This window comes from Medicago sativa, chromosome 7, assembly GCF_051527215.1.
Source record: "Medicago sativa cultivar Bolivia chromosome 7, Bolivia_mono, whole genome shotgun sequence".
NCBI lineage: Eukaryota > Viridiplantae > Streptophyta > Magnoliopsida > Fabales > Fabaceae > Medicago > Medicago sativa.
Window position 1 is genome coordinate 18,168,120 of NC_140755.1, and position 22,290 is coordinate 18,190,409.

At 35.8% G+C, this 22,290-nt stretch overlaps 1 protein-coding gene across 1 annotated transcript; it reads right to left on the reverse strand.

Moving 5' to 3' along the window:
* Nucleotides 1–1,570: 1,570 nt before the first annotated feature.
* On the reverse strand, nucleotides 1,571–15,549 carry LOC146904745 (disease resistance protein RPS5-like). Its single transcript, XM_085728360.1, has 2 exons — nucleotides 14,497–15,549; nucleotides 1,571–2,420 (listed from the first exon to the last, which is right to left on the reverse strand). Exons 1-2 carry the CDS (start codon nucleotides 15,480–15,482, stop codon nucleotides 1,571–1,573), a joined length of 1,836 nt encoding a protein of 611 aa, XP_085584486.1. The 5' UTR covers nucleotides 15,483–15,549.
* Between the last annotated feature and the right edge of the window lie 6,741 nt (nucleotides 15,550–22,290).

The following is a 22,290-nucleotide window of genomic DNA, read 5'->3' on the forward strand; positions in this document are numbered from 1 at the left end:
TTAATAGGGTAAATAAGAAGTATATTTAGCTTGTTAAAAAAACATAAGTGTATTTATGAAAAAAATATGAATATTTATAATTTAAAGTAAAGCTTGTACGTCCATGTGAGCATAACTCAGTTGACAGGGACATGCATTGTTATATGTAAGGGTCGGGGTTCGAACCACAGACACCCCACTTATTCGCCTTGAGAAAGGTGAATTCTAGCAACTAGACTACCTAACAAAAAAAATAAAAAATAATAAAGCTTATATTTATGGATAATTTTTTTTGGGTTAAATGTGTTTTTTCGTCCCTGGAAAATTATCAACTTTCATTTCTTGTCCCATAAAAAAAATAGCACTTGTCACCCCTATGAAATTTTCGACACACATCTTTATAGTCTCCGTTAAAACCAATTTTTATACATGGTAATTCATGAGAGTAGTAACTAATATAAGTAGAGTAAATGGAACTTATAAGTACAAATTTAGAAAACGAGAAACTAGAAATAGGGAACCAAAGGTTGCCAAAAGAAAATAAAACCATGGAATCTTGTAAAAGGATTAATTGATAATAAGAATTTAGCTGAATTCCTAAACATTGCAGCAGTCTAGTGCTGAAAGTTGCAGCAACCTCCCACAAAATGTTAGACAAATAAGATGCGAGCCTTCTAGAGTTAAAATTATGTTCTTCAAATTGATTTTAATTTTTACTATATTACTTCACAATTTAATTAACAATTGCATAGCCATCAAATTAGATAAGTTAAGCTTCTTTGAGGAATGTGGAAGAAAGTCGAGGCAGAAAATTAAGGTTCAATACAACATGTTTGAATAGAAGAAAAACTTTATGAATATTTCAAAAGGCTACATATGACTCTGGTTTGTCAAGTATAATTTTATATCCAAGAATGATAATATTTGACATGTTTTCAACTATAATATATTTTAGGAAAAAAAATTAATTGAGGATAAAAGAAAAACAAGCGCAAAAGTTAAAAAGGAGTTCATCAAAACCACATTAAGAGATCGAAAGGAGACTAGAATTTATGACCTTCAAAACATGTGTTCATGACAATTGGGAAAAAGTCACACATGCAATTTCATCTGATAGTATAATATTTGATGGAGGCAGGAAAATGGTCAGGAAGGATGAATACTTTCATGCTCGAATTGAATAGAAACACTGATTGACATGTACTATAATATTAGTATGTACAATGCAACTTAAAAAGATAAAAAAGAAAATCAGAAATAAAATGTTGGCTGCCTCTCTAAACTTGGACAGTCGTAGATGTCCAGTTTTAGTGGTGAAGATGAAGATCCACACCGTATGCTGCCTTTGCACACGATCTTCAATTGTGGTAAATACCCCAAGGATAATTGGGTCAACTTAGGAAGTGAAATGATGGATTGGTCATTGTCATTACTGTTGCTCACTGCAAATATCTCTTTCATTGAATCACAACTGTTTACAGATATTGTCTCCAGATTTTGAAGTTGTTGAACTAATTGTGGTGTAAACAACTTCTTTATCAAATGGCAATTATAAATAGAAAATTGTTTTAGACATAAGCAAACCCAATGATTATTTTGAAGAAGAAGTGTTATATGAAAGAGTATCACATAAGCAAACCCAATTATTATTTTGAATTATAAACAAACATGTAAGGTCTTTAGGAAGTATGTGGGAGAAATGATCACAGTCTCCAAATTGTATACTCTTAGTTTCATGATCACCTGCAACAAATCTTTTCAAATTAACAATATGCCACCAGTCACCTAATAATGCACTACATACATTTCCTAGTATGAGATTGTATGTTTTGATGCGCTCAAAACTCATGTCAAGGTTTTTTTGCATGGATTGGTTGAAACATTTGTAGTCAAAGGCGCCTCCAAAACATTCAAGCATATTCATCCCTTGAACATCTTCAACCGTATTCACAGCATGCGTATCTCGGAGATCAAGGTATTGCAATTTAATCAAATTGGATGAAAAAGACCTTAATTCAAAATTCAAACTCATGTTTTTTGATAGATCAAGCCATTTCAAATTGGTTAGTTTTTCCAAGCCTAGTGGTAATTTCTTAATGGAAGTCGCTGAAATGACCAATCTTGACAATGCTTGTAATTCTCCCAGTGAGGGCACATGTATCAGTGAAGGACATCTTTTGAGCACTAAAGAAACAAGAGACCTCAACCCAATCACCGAGTTTGGCAAAGATACTAGTTCTTCATTATCGGATAGATCAAGTATTGATAAACTATTCATATATTTGAATAAACTCTCAGGAACATGACTAATGGACACTTTATTTATAATCAAGGTGGACAACTTTGGACAATTAGGTGACATGCCCTCTGGGATTTGTTCTATATCACAATCCCGCATATGAACCAACTCTAAATCAGTTGCCCATCCATGTGAGAGAGGTATCTTGTGAAGGTGAGAAAAAACACAAGAAGGGGGGGTTGAATTGTGTTTTGAAAAATTCTTCGTTTCTCCTAAACAACTGAATACACTGATCAGAAGCTAAGTGAGACAGCTTCTGAAGTGATGATCAGAATCTAAATGCAGCGGAATAAAACAGAGAGAGAGAAGAAGAACGACACAAAGCAATTATACTGGTTCCTTCCACAATCCGGAAGTAGTCCAGTCCCCCTTGCACTTCCAAGGAGATTTCACTATGAGTAATATCTGATTACAAATGCTCAAGCACACAAGCAAGAGACTTCCAATGCTCAAGCACACAAGCAAGAGACTTCCTTTGCTCAAGAACACAATCAAGAGACTTCCTGCTCAAGCACAATTGCAAGAGACTTCCTATCTAAACAAAATTACACAGAAAATTGTGTAAGTTTGAACACTTGATATACAATCAGAGGTGCTCACAATACAAATCAGATACAGACTCAATGGACTTAAGAATTTCTAAGATATGACTTTGAGACACAGAAATTCTAAGTGAATGCAGAACAATTTCAGCAGAGGTTTGGTACTTGTGAAAATCTTGTGAGTCTTTCGTTCAGCGTTCTTGCATTACCAAAACTCTAAGTCTTCACTCCTTTATATAGAGGTGTGAAAGAGACGTTGTGAAATTGCCAGCACACCAAAGAGTCGTTGTTGAAGCTTGATCTTTCACCAATGATATATTGCCTGATTTGGTTGTTGTCCTATGAAGAACAAATTTGAATTCCATTCCTTATCCAAAGGAACATCTATGCAGGCAAAACCGTATTCTGGAGCTGTTTTCTTGTCCTGTAGCGTGGACACAAAACAGAGTAGTAGAGAACGTGGTTGTACAATTCGTACAAAGTACAATGTCAACGCTTTCGTCCAAATTGCAAGCACAAGCCTTCAAACACCTTTGAAATGACCGTTGCAAAATCCACTAATCCTTTGTTTGTGTTTTCGAATCCAATAGACAACTTTTGCATTGATAATTCTTCAATTCTTGATTCTTTGCAAATCCAGTTGAAATTCAGCTTCTGGTGAAATGGCTTCTGATGAGGCAGCTTCTGATGATGCAGCTTCTGATGATATGACTACTGCAGCTTCTGATGATGCAGCTTCTGATGATATGACTTCTGGACTTCTTGTCTTCAGGAGCACTATTCTTCAGGAGCACTAATCTTTCTTTCAGAAGCGGCTTAACTTCAGGAGCGCTTTTTCTCTTCAGTAACAAGTTGCCTTCAGGAGCGTCCAAGCTTCAAATTTTTGTTGTTTCCTTTGCTCTTTATTTGCTCATTCAGAACCAATGATGATGTAACTTTATAATTATGGTCATGTACACTTGAACAAATATTAGCTAGTCCAATTTACAATTTTTAATACCTTGTTATCATCAAAACTCTTTAAGGTTCATTGTTAAACACATTTTGTTCCAACAATCTCCCCCTTTTTGATGATGACAAACAAAAGTATTTAAAATTGATCAATTGTTGTTAATCTAATTAACAAGTTGACTTTGGGGTTCTGAGGTTTGTAAGCTCAGAATCTGAGGTTTGTAAGCTCAAACTCCCCCTGAGTCTGATAGTCTTTAAGGTGAGGTTTGTAAGCTCCCCCTAAGTTCTATCCAGGTTAATTAAATTCATTTTTCGCACAATAAAAATATCAGAGCTTTTTAAAAAAATTGAATCATTGAAAGAATTAACTTATAGATAAGAAGAATGGTTCAATTAATTTTACTTGAATTTTGATACTCCTTCGTTCGTTCATAGCTTGTACCAATAAGGTAAAAAATGATAGAAGTTTTTTAAAAAATTTCAAATGCCATTAATGGGGCTCAGAGCCTTTAAATACTTGTCACATATACTCCCCCTTTTGTCATTATCAAAAAAAATTAGAAAAAAAATAAGCATAAAAGACAAAAAGATTTGAGAAAAAGAAAAAACTCACACATGAGAGAGTATACTAAGAAATTAATTAAATAAATCAGAGCAAAATATATGAACATGAGTATCCAATTATCAGAAGCAGCTAATCAGTCAGAACCAGTAAGCATTCAGAAGCATAGAGAAATAAAACAAGATGGTTTCAGAAGCAAGGACTAAGAATTTAAAACAAACAACAAACAGAAATAACACAAAATGTGTGCAACTAAGGGTTGGTTTGATGTTGTTTCTTCATCTTCTCCATTTCTTCAATTTTCTTCTGCAACAGTTCTTCAAGCTGTTGTTGCCTCTGGAGAAGAGCCTGTTCCCTTTCCTTAGCCTCTTGCTGCTGCTGTGCCATCTGTTTCTTCAGAAGCTTACACAACCTTGCTTCTCTGGTCAAGTAGGCCGTTTCTGAGAAGAAAGGCTGGTTTGCCAGGAGCAGTGTAGAACTTCTTACTCTGAGACTCTGATTCAGATTTTCCATTAGCCTTCTGACTGATGCTTGCTTGACTCTGATGCATTTAGCCTTGATCTCTTCAATAAGCTCAGCTGCCTGGTTCTGAAGTGATGCCCAGGAGTCTTCATATGCACTTGTGAGATCAATTGTCCTTCTTTGATCCACCAGATTATGCATTTGACTCAGGATTGTGAGAAGCTCAGCATTGATATATCCAGATTCCAGGATGTTTGTGGGTGGATGTTCAAGGGTTTCAAGATCAGAATCACTGATTTCCAGGTCTTGAACAGGGTTAGGAACTGGAATGGTAATGTGTGTTTGGGTGTTTGAAGATGAAGGCTGGTCAGAATCAATGTGTGCGGTAGAGGTTGAGGCTTGAACATTGACTTGAGAGTTGTCAACATCCATGGGAGTTGGTTCTGGGGAGTGTTCAGGTAAATGTTGAAAGTCAGTTTCAGTTGGTGGTTGTTGTGGGGAAGTTGATGTTTGAGTGTTGAGTTGGGGGTCAATGGTAGCTATTGGTGATTGTGGGGGTGTTGTGGGTTTATGTGGTTCAGGTGTTTGTTGATGGGGGTTTTCTAAAACAACATTTTCAGAAGCAGCTGCTTCTGGAGTTGTTTCAGAGGCCTTTTCTGAGGTAGACACAACATTTTCTGGAGGAATCATGTTGAGAGGTTGAATGTTAAGGGGTTGAGGGTTAAGGCGAAAGATAGTATCAATGACTCTTTCTCTCTGCTCAGCCAGTTCAGCCAACTTCTCATTAATTATGTGACCAACTGGTTCATAAGTAGTTGACTGAGAGGGCTTTTTGTTGGTTTTGGTTGATGTTGACTGGCTTTTTAATGGTTTTTGAAAAAGTTGAGCTAAGGGTATATCATCATCAGAATCATCAGGATCTGATAATGATGTGGATGCGGAATCTGATGATATATTAATTACCTTCTCAGGTTCAGGATCAGAATCCTCTTTAGCAGACTCACTGGTCATCTGCAACAGTTGCTTGGCTTCTGAAACTACAGACTCTTGTAGCTCAGCAGCAATTTCCAAGACCTTTTCAGCTGCTGCCTTCTTCTCTTGTAACTCTTTTAATTCCAAATCAGAAGCAGCTTGAGCTGTCAAGGTGATATGAGGAAAATCCTTGGTCCTCCTCAAGGCTGGCTTCCTCTTCCTCTTTGGTATAGCAGGTTGATCAAGAGAAATGCCAACATCCATGATCAACCTGGAATCCATGTCTCCAATAGCCTCTTCAATTGATGGTACTGAAGAACCACCAGTCTTGAGCTTGTCAGAAGCAACTTTTGCCTTCTTAACAGACTTTTCAACGTCCAGGTATTCTTCTGCAGACAATTTCCTCTTAGCTCTTCTGCCTTTTGCCAGAGGCACAGTACCACCAAACATTTCCTCAGGTACTTCATCCAACCTGATGACTTTGTTGGTTGCCTCATAGTGATCTTTAATGTACCTCATCTGCACTTCAATAGGATCCTTTTTGCAGATGGGTGGAAATTCTCTCATAAGATCAGATACAACATGAGATTCACTTAAATCAGTTTGAAGATTGGTGACTTCACTGATTAGCTTCATATTCAAGAGAGTATGAGCATTAATGAATTTCCCAGTTTTTGTGTCAAGTAGCTGATCTGTGAAGCCTTGAGATTGACTGAGACTGTCCAAGACACCTCCTTGATAGAATATCTCTGATAGGAGTCTTCCATAAGGAACCCAGGGTTTATCCAGTAGCTGACTCTGTTTCAGACACTCTACCAAGTACTTGAACATGTATTTGGGCACATTCACCTTTTCCTTCTTGATGAAATGCTGGAGAAGGACCTTCTGAGCTAGATTTGGTTTCACACAGTCACCACATGGAAACAGGTTCTCATTCTGAATCTTCAGAAGCATCTTAGTTTCCATGCTCAATTCAGCATATTTCTTCTCCTTCTCAGAATTGTATATCACCAAGTTGGCTTGCTTTTTCCAAATGCGTTTTTCAGCAGCATCTGAAAGATCAATTCCAGAGTAGTATCCAGAAGCTGCAACCTTAAGAACATACTCTATGTGCCATTGTGCAATTCTTACTGGAATACCACAGATGCTAGACCTGATTTCATCTTCAACAAATGGCGCAAGACCCATTTCTTCTCTTGTTTTCCCTTCTAATTCAGGATACATTAACACCATCTGACTCTCCTCAGCTAAGGATGCCGCTTTGTTGTAAAATTTTGCTCTTACCCAGAAGTGTCTAACCAGAGCTTCATATGTTGGTCCATTCAACATTTTGAAATAATGCATGAGTCCTTGCTCTTCATAGTAGCTTCTGATCCAACACTTATGAAACGCCAGAGAATCAAAATCCACTGGATTCTCTATCTGAACTTGTAAATCCCATTCTTCCAATTTCATGCTTCTTCCTCTGTAGTCATATTCAGGGACCATTCGTGAAGTAGATACTGAATCTTCTCGTTGCGAACTTGATGATGCCATTAGATGATTGACGAAGATTTGAAGAAGATGAAGATTTTAGGGTTCTAAGGTTGAGAGAAGATGAAGATTTTAGGGTTCTAAGGTTTGAGAGCAAATGTGTTTGTTGTGAGTGAGTAGTGTGTGAATTGTCAAAGTGTCAAAAGTAAAACGATTGCAATTCAAAAGAGACAAACAAACATAACATTAATGACAAAATTGGGGGCGCGTGAAAAGTACTTTCAAAGCTATTAAATCATCATTGCCCTTTTAGTTATACACCAACACATACAGGCCACGTAAGAAGTTCACAGAGTAACTACCAAGTTAGTGGGCCAGAAGTTACTTTTTAAAAGGTAACTTCCAACGTTTCCACTAATTCAACTATTCAGAAGCAACAAATCCAGCTTCTGGACTTCAGATGCTGACGTCATCATCAGAAGCGAGTTTTCCTCAGAACCTCAATAAAGAGCTTCTGATGGACTACCGCTTCTGAACTAACTTCAGAACCTAAAACCCTATTCAGGAGCAAGCAAGCATTTAATCAGATACAAAGTGCATGTTCAAATTTTTCTTTATAAAATCAAATCTTTCAACAGTTAAAGGCTTAGTAAATATATCAGCCCATTGATTTTCAGTATCAATGAATTGTATATCTAAAATTCCTTTTTGAACATAATCTCTGATAAAATGGTGTTTGATTTCAATGTGCTTAGCTCTTGAATGCAAAATTGGATTTTTAGACAAACAAATAGCAGCAGTATTATCACAATAAATGGGAATACTGTTAGCAGTTATCTGATAATCTTCCAACTGATGTTTCATCCAAAGTAGTTGTGTACAACAACTTGCAGCTGAAATGTATTCTGCTTCTGCTGTAGACATAGCAATAGTTGTTTGTCTTTTGCTAGCCCAGGATATAAGATTATCACCCAGAAATTGACAGTTGCCACTGGTTGACTTTCTTTCAATCCTATCACCAGCATAATCAGCATCACAGAATCCAATTAGCTTATAATCTAAGGATTTCCTATAAAGGAGTCCAAGATTAGTTGTTCCCTTCAAATACCTGAAGATTCTCTTGACTGCAGTCATATGGGATTCTCTAGGATCTGATTGGAATCTTGCACACAAGCATACACTGAATAAAATATCTGGCCTAGATGCAGTGAGGTATAACAAAGAACCAATCATACCTCTATACAGCTTCTGATCTACTTTAGCTCCTTCATCTTCTTTGCTTAAGTTGCACGTAGGGTGCATTGGAGTGTTCATCACTTTACAATCTTCAAGCTTGAACTTCTTCAGAAGCTCCTTTGTGTACTTTGATTGATGAACATAGACTCCATCTTTGCATTGATTGATTTGAATGCCAAGGAAGAACTTCAGCTCTCCCATCATGCTCATTTCAAATTCATCCTGCATTAACTCAGAAAATTCCTTGCAAAGAGATGCATTAGCAGAACCAAATATTATATCATCAACATATATTTGCACAACAAGAATATCTTTCCCAAGGGTCCTTCTGAAGAGTGTAGTATCAACCTGTCCTCTTTTAAAATCATTTTTGATTAAGAAATTACTTAGTCTATCATACCAAGCTCTGGGAGCTTGTTTCAAGCCATATAGTGATTTCTTCAATTTAAAAACATGGTCAGGATATTTAATATCCTCAAATCCAGGAGGTTGCTTGACATACACTTCTTCTTCTATGACACCATTTAGAAATGCACTCTTGACATCCATTTGATATAATATTATGCCATGATTAACTGCATAGGAAAGAAGTAACCTGATTGCTTCCAATCTTGCAACTGGAGCAAACGTTTCAGTGTAATCAATGCCTTCTTGTTGACTATACCCTTGTGCAACAAGCCTGGCTTTGTTTCTTGTTACTTCACCTTGCTCATTCAGCTTGTTTCTGAATACCCATTTTGTTCCAATAATGTTCTTGTGCTGAGGTTTGGGTACCAGATCCCACACATCATTTCTTTGAAATTGATTCAACTCTTCTTGCATAGCTAGGATCCATCCATCATCTGAAAGTGCTTCATCAACTGTTGTAGGTTCAATCATTGAGATTAGTCCAATCATTGACTCTTCTTGTCTGAAATGTGATCTTGTTCTTCTTGGACTATCTTTGTTTCCAATGATTAGCTCCTCAGGATGTGAAGACTTGTGTTTGAATGTGTTTCTGGGAGGATCTGCTTGATGTGAGCCATCTTGTGCTTCATCAGAAGCAGTTTCATCTTGCGCTTCTGATGTGGGTTCAGCTTCTGGACTATCTTCAGACTCAGCTATCTGATCAGGTTCTGGAGTAGCTTCAGGAACCTGTATCTCTGCAAAACTTTCATCTTGCTTTGAAGTTTTATCTTCAAGCTTCTTGTCATCAAATTTAACGTGCATAGATTCTTCAACACAGAGTGTTTCTGAATTATACACTCTGTATGCCTTTGACCTTTCAGAGTAACCTAAAAAGATTCCTCTTTGGGCCTTGGCATCAAATTTCTTTAGGTAGAGCTTGTTGTTCAGAATGTAACATGTACATCCAAATTGATGAAAGTAGGAGATATTGGGTTTTCTTCCTTTAAAGAGTTCATATGCTGTTTTCTCCAAAATAGGTCTAATATAGATCCTGTTTTGAACATAGCATGCTGTATTCACTGCTTCTGCCCAAAAATGTTTTGGTAAATTGTTTTCATGAATCATGGTTCTGGCCATTTCTTGTAAAGTTCTATTCTTTCTCTCTACAACCCCATTTTGTTGTGGTGTTCTAGGAGAAGAGAATTCATGGAAAATTTCATGTTTTTCACAAAAAGCTTCAAATGGCTCATTTTCAAATTCTCCACCATGATCACTTCTGATTTTCAAAATATTTGATTCTTTTTCAGATTGAATTTGAGTGCAGAAGTTACTGAATACATCACACGCAACATCTTTACTCTTTATGAATTTCACCCAAGTCCATCTGCTGTAATCATCAACAATGACTAATCCGTATCTACTTCCATATAAGGATGCAGTACTCACTGGTCCAAATAAATCAATATGGAGTAATTCTAAAGGTCTTGAGGTTGAAACAATGTCTTTGGTTTTAAAAGATGATTTCACAATTTTCCCTCTCTGACATGCACCACAGAGTGCATCTGAATGATAGTCAATGTCTGGTAGCCCTTTCACAAGTTGTAACTTACTAAGCTTAGAGATTAACCTCCAGTTAGCATGTCCCAACCTTCTGTGCCACATCCATTTCTTATCATTCACTGATAGTAGGCAAATCACCTTCTGATCAGCCAGTTCAGAAAAATTGATTTTATAGACATTGTCAACTCTCTTTCCCTTGAACACAATGGATTTGTCTTCCTTGTTGATTACTGTACAGTTGGGTTTTTCAAAAAGCACATCATAACCATTATCACAAAATTGACTAATGCTCAAAAGGTTATGTTCAAGACCATCTACCAACCATACATTATTAATTGAGGTAGAGGAATTACCAATAGTTCCTGTACCTATGATCTTGCCTGACTGGTTGCCTCCAAATTTCACATTTCCTCCCTCTTTCATTGTTAGGCTGAGGAACATGGACTTGTCTCCTGTCATGTGTCTTGAGCAACCGCTGTCTAGGTACCATGATCTTTGCTTTGGCACTGCTCTTAGACATACCTGCATCATTGACATTTTTAGATTTAGGTACCCATTGTTCTATGGGTCCTGGAAGGTTAGTACTTAAGGCTTTACTCTTCACTTCTTGTACCTTGTGCTGTGAGTTGGGTTGCTTCTGATTAACCATCACCTTAGGTTTTGGTACTTCAGAAGCAGTAACTGTCTTCTTCTGAAACTTAGACTTCAGAACCCCAGATTTTGGTTTCACCAGACTCTGAGGAATAGGTTCTGATCTTTTCAGGATCCTAACCTTTGAAGTCTTGGAATCAGATTTGATCATAGCCTTTGACTTAGAGTTCTTTGGCTTTGAAGTAATCTTAGCCTTAGAACTAGAAGCTTCAGGTTCTGATTGAACAACAGTTTCCAACTCAGCCCCTTCTGGTACAAAGAATGTTTTCAGACCTTCCTTGATGCATTCACAACAAGACTTTAGATTGGTTTTCTCAAGTTTCACTTCTGGAAAACCAATTCCTCTGCCATTGTTCTTGTAAATGCTATAAATCATAGAAGCTACTCTGCTTCTGTCAATGTCAGATATAATGAAATCTTCAAGAGCAATTTCATGATTACTTAAAGGTTTTTCATTACACTTTTCTTGTAGCTTCTGACATAAGAACCTGAGCTGATCTTCATATGTTTTACACATGAAATCAAAGCCCCTAAGTCCTTGTTCAGAAGCTTTCAGATCCAATAGAGTTGATTTTTGCTGTTGTACCAAATCAGCATATTTTTCTTTTAAATCCTTCAACTCATTGGTTCTTACTTCAAAATGTGTAAGAAGTTCTTTAAGTGACTCAACAAGTTCATCTCTGGGAATTTTGGAATATACCTCGTTTTCATCTTCTGAGTCTGAATCTGATCCAGCTTCTGAAGTTGCTGTTGCTACCAACCCAACAGCTACCTTTGCATCTTCATCAGCTTCCTCTTTATCAGATCCAGATTCACTACCCAAATCATCCCAGGTTGCCATTAAGCTCTGCTTAATCTGCTTCTTGAATTTGCTTGGTTTGAATGTAGACCCCTTTGACTTGTCCTTTGACTTTTCTCTTTGAAGATCAGGGCATTCAGCAATGAAGTGTCCCGGCTTCTTACAGTTGAAGCATCCCTTCTGATCTTCTTTCCTTGAGCTTCTGGAGTTACCCCTTTTTGCGAGAAACTTTCTGTTCTTCTTGGCCAGATATTGAAGTCTGTTTGAGAGCATGGTCATTTCAGCAGCATCTGGTTCAGAATCTGAACTTGACTGTTCTTCCTCTTCAGATTCAACCACTTTGAGAGCTTTTGATGACTTGCCTTTGGATGGAAGAGCTATTGATTTACTCTTCTTAGTAGACTCATGTTCATTAAGACTTAACTCATGAACTTTGAGAGAACTAACAAGATCTTCGACACTTAAAGTGTTTAAATCTTTAGCTTCCTCAATGGCAGTCACCTTTGGTCTCCATCTGGCAGGTAAGCTTCTGAGAATCTTGCTTACATGATCAGAAGCAACATAGCTCTTCTTTAGAATCTGTAGCCCAGAAACTAAGGTTTGAAACCTTGAGTACATCTCCTCAATAGTTTCATCATCCTTCATCTTGAATAACTCATACTGATGTACAAGCAGGAGAGTCTTTGCTTCTTTGACCTTCTTGCTCCCTTCATAATTTGAACAGAGAGAAGCAAACATAGCTTTAGCAGTGGATTTGTCACTCATCTTCATGTATTCTGCTTTGGGTATGGCAGTGACAAGGGCTCCTCTGATAATATGATGCTTCTTGTAGAGTTTCCTCAGTTCTGGAGTATGTTTCTTTCTATCCACAGCAGCTCCTTCTTCATCAAGGACTAAACCACCAACACCATCTTCCAGAATATCCCACAATTCTTCATCTAGGCTCATGATGTAACTGTAAAAATTGGTCTTCCACCAAGAGAACTCTTCAGCATCTCCATTGAACTTTGGAACTTTTCCAACACTGGTTTTCTTACTATCACTATAATCATGTGAGACATTTTTATAGCTAGTATCACCAGAACCATTAGGAGGAGGAGTAGACATGTTTTTCTCAGATCTTTGACTGCTGCACGGTTAAGTGTTACACAACAGACCAAGGCTCTAGATACCAATTGAAGGTGAGAAAAACACAAGAAGGGGGGGTTGAATTGTGTTTTGAAAAATTCTTCGTTTCTCCTAAACAACTGAATACACTGATCAGAAGCTAAGTGAGACAGCTTCTGAAGTGATGATCAGAATCTAAATGCAGCGGAATAAAACAGAGAGAGAGAAGAAGAACGACACAAAGCAATTATACTGGTTCCTTCCACAATCCGGAAGTAGTCCAGTCCCCCTTGCACTTCCAAGGAGATTTCACTATGAGTAATATCTGATTACAAATGCTCAAGCACACAAGCAAGAGACTTCCAATGCTCAAGCACACAAGCAAGAGACTTCCTTTGCTCAAGAACACAATCAAGAGACTTCCTGCTCAAGCACAATTGCAAGAGACTTCCTATCTAAACAAAATTACACAGAAAATTGTTTAAGTTTGAACACTTGATATACAATCAGAGGTGCTCACAATACAAATCAGATACAGACTCAATGGACTTAAGAATTTCTAAGATATGACTTTGAGACACAGAAATTCTAAGTGAATGCAGAACAATTTCAGCAGAGGTTTGGTACTTGTGAAAATCTTGTGAGTCTTTCGTTCAGCGTTCTTGCATTACCAAAACTCTAAGTCTTCACTCCTTTATATAGAGGTGTGAAAGAGACGTTGTGAAATTGCCAGCACACCAAAGAGTCGTTGTTGAAGCTTGATCTTTCACCAATGATATATTGCCTGATTTGGTTGTTGTCCTATGAAGAACAAATTTGAATTCCATTCCTTATCCAAAGGAACATCTATGCAGGCAAAACCGTATTCTGGAGCTGTTTTCTTGTCCTGTAGCGTGGACACAAAACAGAGTAGTAGAGAACGTGGTTGTACAATTCGTACAAAGTACAATGTCAACGCTTTCGTCCAAATTGCAAGCACAAGCCTTCAAACACCTTTGAAATGACCGTTGCAAAATCCACTAATCCTTTGTTTGTGTTTTCGAATCCAATAGACAGCTTTTGCATTGATAATTCTTCAATTCTTGATTCTTTGCAAATCCAGTTGAAATTCAGCTTCTGGTGAAATGGCTTCTGATGAGGCAGCTTCTGATGATGCAGCTTCTGATGATATGACTACTGCAGCTTCTGATGATGCAGCTTCTGATGATATGACTTCTGGACTTCTTGTCTTCAGGAGCACTATTCTTCAGGAGCACTAATCTTTCTTTCAGAAGCGGCTTAACTTCAGGAGCGCTTTTTCTCTTCAGTAACAAGTTGCCTTCAGGAGCGTCCAAGCTTCAAATTTTTGTTGTTTCCTTTGCTCTTTATTTGCTCATTCAGAACCAATGATGATGTAACTTTATAATTATGGTCCTGTACACTTGAACAAATATTAGCTAGTCCAATTTACAATTTTTAATACCTTGTTATCATCAAAACTCTTTAAGGTTCATTGTTAAACACATTTTGTTCCAACATCTTGGTCAATCCTTTACCCGATTTCACTATAGCATTCCTCTTACTCTCTTTCCAGATATAACATGCCATATTTCTAACCATGGGATTTGTGACTACTGAATTATAATTAGAACAAATCAAAGAATGGGATTTAAGCTTATTCAATATGGTATTCCCTTCAACAAATATTTCTTCCAAACACATACTCCCATTTATCTGCTCAAGATCAACTAGCTTCATGATCAACTCATCTTTTTCAAACTCATCCCAATCCCTATCCCAATCCCAATCGCAATCATCAATAGATAATAATGCACAATACAAAAAACAGTTTTGCAAGTTCTTTTCCATCAAATTATCATAGCTAGGCTTTAATACTTTGAAGACCTCTTCTTCCACCATTTGTCCCATTTCCAATTTTTCAAGCTTATTGAATGCATGTTTCCATTGATGAAAGTCATCAATCCCTTTCATAGTTCTAGCCAACACATTGATTGCAAGCGGTAAACCCTTAAATCTCTCTATGATACATCTTGCAATCTTTTCTATTTCATATGGAAGTATCTTAGGTGTTCCATCAACTCCGAGTTTTAGCATAAACAACTCCCACCCTTCACATGCGCTGAGAGGATACATTTGTAATATATCATATGGCTGGCAATCCATCTGGTGACATACATGTTCCAAACGTGTTGTTAGAATCACTTTAATGCCATTCACTTTTGGATGAATTCCCACCTTCTGCAAATCAATATATTTCCAAACATCATCCAAAATAAGAATTGATTTTCCCTTTTTCTTCAATGCCGAAGACAAGTTGTCAGCTCTAACTCTTTCATCATCTTCATCAAGCTTCAATCCTATTCTTTTTGCTATATCATGTTGCAGTTTTGAGATGCTATGATTGTGAGAAACAGTGACCCAAATAACGTCCTTAAAAGTTGCTCTCCTTTTTCCTTCCTTCTCCACTAGAGTTGCAAGTAAAGTTTTTCCCATTGCTCCCATTCCACATATGCCAATAACAAAAACTTTGTCATCTTCCAGAAGTTTAAATACTCTCTTGATCTTAAAGTCTCTTGCAAAATGATAGGTTTCTCTTCCTTGTGTCTTTTCATATTTTTTATCAGTTCAGTTGCATCAAGAGTTCCATTTAAGTTATTCATAACATGCATGCTTCCTTTCATATCTTGTAATTTTCTCAGCCATACATCAACTTCTGGTTTGCGCTTTTTTCCCCGAGATTTTAACCATTGAAGTTGTTTTGCAATATCTTTTTCATCACATTCTAAATCAAGAACCAATTGTTTTAATTGATTAATCTCACTTTCAGAAACACTTATGTTACCACCGCTACCGTTCACACCTGATCCATTGTGTTTGTCATGTTACATAAATTGTGTACTGATTTTATATATGGCATAACACTTTAAAAAAAATCAATGTAGTTCTTTTTTAGCAACAAATTTTAGGGGCAATTACTAAAATAACCATGGATTTTAAAAAAAAAAATACCATGTGGCCCGCCATATTCTCCCTCCCATTACGTAATACAATCTCACTTTGAAGCCACTTGAAATGCATAGAGAATTATTATAAATTCTTAAGTACGTAGGTTTATGTTTTGATGATCAATTTTGTGCTATATATTTCTTACAACATAAATTGTGTTTCTATATTATAGTATATTATCGGAGTTGGCGAAGAAGGTTGTTTTGGTGGGAGGAAGAGTAAGTGGAGTAGTTCGAAAGCTTGATACTAGAGGTTGTTCATTAGGTAGAAGGGGAGGACCGGTGGTATAGTAGGGGCATTTGGTTGACACAATTAATGATGCTTGTTTTTATTTGAATAAGAGCGAGGATGAGGAAATGATGGTTGGTTTGGAGGCTATTCGTGAATTGATTATCTACTGAGGATAACCTAAGCCATAAAGGAGTGAGGCTGAATTATTTGTTATTGTGTGTTGATAACTTCGGTAGGCTCGAGACCATAAACCACATCATTTTTAATTTTTCTATACTTTTGGCAATTTGGATTTGGAGGGAGACATTGAAGTGACATTAAAGGTTTCGTTGTAGGAGGTAAAAATGTTAATGAGTGGTTGGATATGAATTGGGTCTCAATTATTTCTTCTATATGAATAGCGGCGGAGGCCCTTTGGGACATAAGTGGGTACGGCCCACCCTATTAAAAAATTAATTTTTTTGGTACAAAATTAAAAATTAAATTAGTATAGAAGAAATTATTAAAATATTTTTGACTTTTAAATAAAATTACTTTGCAGTCCACTTTTTTCTCTCCATTTCAGTACGTTTTAGTATCACACTTTCAAATCATTCGAATCACCTATATAATTATTTTGAATTTCTAAGTTATGTATTTAATTTCTTGATGGTCAACTTCGTATTTAATATTAATTAAAACATAAATTTTGTGATACTTTATTTTTGTGGCTCATCAGAATATTTTTTTCTCGCTTTGCCACAACAAATGGAATGCTAGAAACGCAATAGTCTTCACTTAAGTTGGTTTTAATTGTCAATTTAATTGTCAAAAGGTAGCCGATGAAGCCAATCCACATTGGCTCAGTTGGCAAAAGGAGCGGGCCACTTCCTTGCAGAAGGTTGTGTGTTCGACTCCCGATGCCGATGTGAGGATGGGATTGGTGGGTGATCTGTAAGTACCTCTATAAGCGCTCTGGGGAAGAAAACTTGGATCCTTCCTCTGAGCCCTGGGGCCTGCCCTGACCCTGGTGGTTACCGGAGCCGAACCCACCTAAACTTTCTGTAACCAAAAAAAAAAAAAAAAAGGTAGCCGATGAATCTAAAGTTTTATGACTTTTATCTTAGAGAATTATTCTCTGGGGAAGAAAACTTGGATCCTTCCTCTGAGCCCTGGGGCCTGCCCTGACCCTGGTGGTTACCGGAGCCGAACCCACCTAAACTTTCTGTAACCAAAAAAAAAAAAAAAAAGGTAGCCGATGAATCTAAAGTTTTATGACTTTTATCTTAGAGAATTATTCGAACAAGATGGAAAAGGTTGTAAAATTTTACTTATAATCATTTGGGTTGGGTGGGTTCACTCCCAAGTGCGATCCACCAATTATTAGAAGAAAAAAAAATGGGAAAAGATTAAAAAGTAAAAAAGAGAATATGTTTTAATATCTGAAGCATAGATATTTCAAAATGGATTACGTATTGATATCTAATATGTATCATGCACTGATATCTGCCTGATACGTTTCGATACGTATTAGGAGAGTATCTGGAGATTAAATATTTTTTATTAAAAAAAACAATTGTCCGATATTTTTCAAATACATCGGGGATATGCGATGGAGATATGATGATGTTTCTGTTATTTTTTTGATATATGTAATGGATAAAGTAATAATGTTCTCTTTTTGAGATATATCATATATTTTTTTTTGACAAAAGATATATCATATATGTAATTGATTAATTGCCACTTTCATTATTATCAATATTACTTATATTTATATTTTGTTGTTGTCCATTATCGGCCGTCTATTTTTGTTGTTTTGATAACGTTGGTGTTGTTGATTTTCGTGTTAAGAAAATTTTATAGTTGTGTCTTATTGGTTTCTATGTTTGTTTGATCTAGTTGTGCCTATTTTTTTTGCTTTTGAATTTTAGTCCATAGTTTGTATTTTATGTTTTAATTTATAGTTTAATTTTTTATTTATTAAAGTATTACAACTGTATCATATCTTGAATTTTGAAATTTTCTCGTATCGTATCCGTATCGTATTAAGTATACGGATAGAAGAAAGAACATTATTAAAAAGGGTTAAAGTGTGGTGGCGGCAACCTAGGGAGAAGAAAAAGAGGTTATTTTGGTTTACCCATGTTTATGGAAGAGTTGTTTTGTTGTTGATTTGATGTTTGTTGATCCCTGGTGTTTACTAGGAAGATTAGTTTTTAAGAAGTCGTTTTAGAGGGATTGGTTTGGTTGTTTGTCTTGTTTAGGCTATTTCTTGTGGGATGAATGTTGTCTGGAATAGATCACTTTTGCTTTGTTGCTTATTTTGTATAATGCTATGCTGTTGCAATCAAGTTTCGTATTTAAGAGACTGTTTAGTCTGATTTTTTCCTCGAATAGGTGTATGTAGGAGTTGCTCATGTGTGACTTCGATCATTTAAGTTTGAAATTGGTTTTTAAGAAGTCGTTTTAGCGGGATTTGTTTGGTTGTTTAGGCTTGTTTAAGCTACTTCTTGTGGGATGTATGTTTTCTGGTTTGTTGCTGGTGTGCAAGGTTTAAGCTTGTTATTGCTTAATAGATCACTTTTGCTTTTTTGCTTATTTGCAATCAAGTGTTTAAAAGAGTTTAGTGTAATGGTTTCTTACGTCTTGCTAGTTCTTGATTAACTTTTTATTGTATGTTATACTACTTAATTCATGAGCTGAATATCTACAGTAAAGGTGTATAGAAGCCAAATATTAGTTAAAAAATTGGTTTTCATTTACCATGATCTGGTGTTGAATAAAGTCTATCAATGACAGCTTCTGGTGGTGGATTATTTGAAGTGGATGCCATATTGTTGTGAACTTCTTCATGATTGTTGGAGCATCGCCTAATGCCTCCGCCTTTGCCACCAAGGTGTGTTTCAATTCTAGAAGCACCTCCACTAAACTTATCATTACAATAATTGCATATCCATTTACGACCATTTTCTACTATTGTAACATGTTTCCAGCAGTGCTCGTGTTTTCCTCTACCCATTATCAATATCTTTCCTACACACAGATCCAAGCCTATATTCAAATAGTTGTATATGTGCTTCTCTAGATAATAAATATCAATGATGAAGAAGAAAAATTAGAACTTAGGGGAAACCAAAAACAAATATAAAGGAAAACTTATTTTAATTACTAATTTCAACTAAGTACTAAACTTTAACTAACTCTATTCTAATATTAACGTTGGTTGTTAAAAAAAAGTGTTTTTCAACCAAAAAAGAAAGAAAAGCAAGTATAAAATAAAACTACTTCTTTTTTTATTATAAATAAAACTATTTTAAAACGTTTTAATGTGTACTTAAACTTAAGGGCGGCGCGTTTGATCGGCTAAAAAAAAAAAGACCGGACAAGACAATTTAAAGTTTATTATGTTTGATTGTAAAACTGTTTCAAAGACTAAAAAAATTAGAGGACAAGAAATATGATAAAAACTGAAATTATTGTCCCTTGCTAATCCATATCATAATTATTAAACACATCATTTTTATAAACTCAAATTTCCAGAGTGAATAAATTGTACGACAAGTAGTAAATATATGATAAACCAAATTTCATTACAAAAAGGAGAAGAGAAGAGAGGGGAGAAGAAAAATGTACCAAAAAAAGGTCCTTCCAAAAGGAGCAACAACAAAGATGAAGTGATAATAGAAATGGGATTTGTGAAGTGATAATAGAAATGGCTCTCAACTATTGGATTTTAAAGGTAGTGAGCAGCCGTCGACCCCATAAAAACAACTGTTCAATTTGTTACTGCTCTCAAGTCAATGCGCCGATAAACGTTTAATTTAGGAAAAAGATCCATGTACCACTCTTTTGGTACACCCTTTTGGTACACCCATGACATGGCATTTAATATTATTTTTTATTTATTTAATTAATAGAAAAAAACAACAACACAGTAACAGAAGAAAAAAAACACAGCAACAGTCTTCCTCTCCTTCAACCAACATCACAATCTCCTCCCACCACCACCTCTCTTGCCTGCCACCATCTCCTCTCAACCACAGTCGGCTTGGCTCACACTCAACGTCGTATCATAGTCTCTGTGCAACACTGTTCCCTCTCTCCGTCGTGACCCAGTTCTATCATCAGAAATCACATCGTCGGAATCTTGTCGGAAACTTAATCTCTATGTTGAAGGTGACCTTTATCTCAAATTTTTCATTCCATTTTGTTATATGACTTTGTATTTAAGGTTTGTGGATTTTAATGGTTGTTCTAAAAAAAATATCGGTAAACACTGATAAAAAATTAAAGTTATGAATTTAGTCAATTATGATTTTGAATGTTTTGTACAATAAAGACTGATATTGGCAACACTAATAGGAAGATGGTTTTTCATACTGTAACTATAATAGTGGTGAAGTACAACTATAATCTGGTTACTTTGCTTAAAGCATGTCAAAGATAGAAATTAGACTCATATGTTGTTTTGCGTTTTCTGAGTTGTTTTGTGTCATAAGTTATTTTACATTTGATAATGATTAGTAATGTGTTTGTTGTTTGGGATAAAAACATTTTAGTTGATTGCAGGAATACTCAATCACAACCACTCACACTTGAGGTTTTTTATGGTGACATTGGCCAATATAAACGATTGAGAATGGAATTGTAATATTACCCCTTGACTTGGAAGCACAAACTAAAAAGGAGCTTCAATTGAGGTTGATGTCATGACTTGATATGCCCAAGGTGAAAGATAAGAAATATCATGGAACCATGACAGTCAAGGTCTTGTATTACCAATTTAACAAGGATCAGATATAAATATGGTTACACCTTTGTAAAATTGTTGTCACACGCTTCAAATATTTGCTTATATGTAGTTTTTTTTTATGAAAACAATATTATTTTAAGACAATTTATCACTAAAATATTAAAAGTGATAGAGATTCTATGTTTCTTGGACTCTTAATTGCATTAGTTTTCTGTTGTGCGGCTGGTAAACTTATAGACGACCAATTTTAAACACAGGAAAAAACATGGTTATGCTTTTGTAAAATTGTGGTTATACACTTCGACAATTTGGTTATCTGAAGTTTTGTTGTAAAAAAAAAAATCTTTTTAAGTCAATTTATCAATGAAATGTCAAAAGTGATTGATATTCTATATTTCTTGGACTCTTAATTTCATTAGTTTTCTGTTGTGCGGATGGCAAACTTAGAGATGACCAATTTTAAACGCAAGAAAAAAAATATGGTTATACCTTTGTAAAATTGTGGTTACAAGCTTCAAATATTTGGTTATATATAGTTTTCATGTGAAAACAATATCATTTAAGGCATCTAAAGGCAATCTATGTTTTCGAGTTTAACCTGTTTTACAATCGGCAAGTTTATCACGTCTAAGGACGGACAAGTTCTAATTTATGAAAAAATAGTGGTCATGTATTTGTAAAAATGTGGTCATACAGACCATATATTTGGCTAGTTTTTCTTTCCCATATATAAATAATATCGTTTTAGGCGAATCGAACGCATGATCTCATTTGATCACTGCACTAAAAGTATTTCCAACCATAAATAACTTGTTTTACAATCGGCAAGTTTATCACGCCTTAGGACTTACAAGTTCTAATTTATGAAAAAATAGTGGTCATGTATTTGTAAAAATGTGGTCATACAGACCATATATTTGGCTAGTTTTTCTTTCCCAGATATAAATAATATCTTTTTAGGAGAATCGAACGCATGATCTCATTTGATCACTGCACTAAAAGCATTTCCAACCATAAATAACCTGTTTTACAATCGGCAAGTTTATCACGTCTAAGGACGGACAAGTTCTAATTTACGAAAAAATAGTGGTCATGTATTTGTAAAAATGTGGTCATACAGACCATATATTTGGCCAGTTTTTCTTTCCCATATATAAATAATATCGTTTTAGGCGAATCGAACGCATGATCTCATTTGATCACTGCACTAAAAGCATTTCCAACCATAAATAACTTGTTTTACAATCGGCAAGTTTATCACGCCTAAGGACGGACAAGTTCTAATTTATGAAAAAATAGTGGTCACGTATTTGTAAAAATGTGGTCATACAGACCATA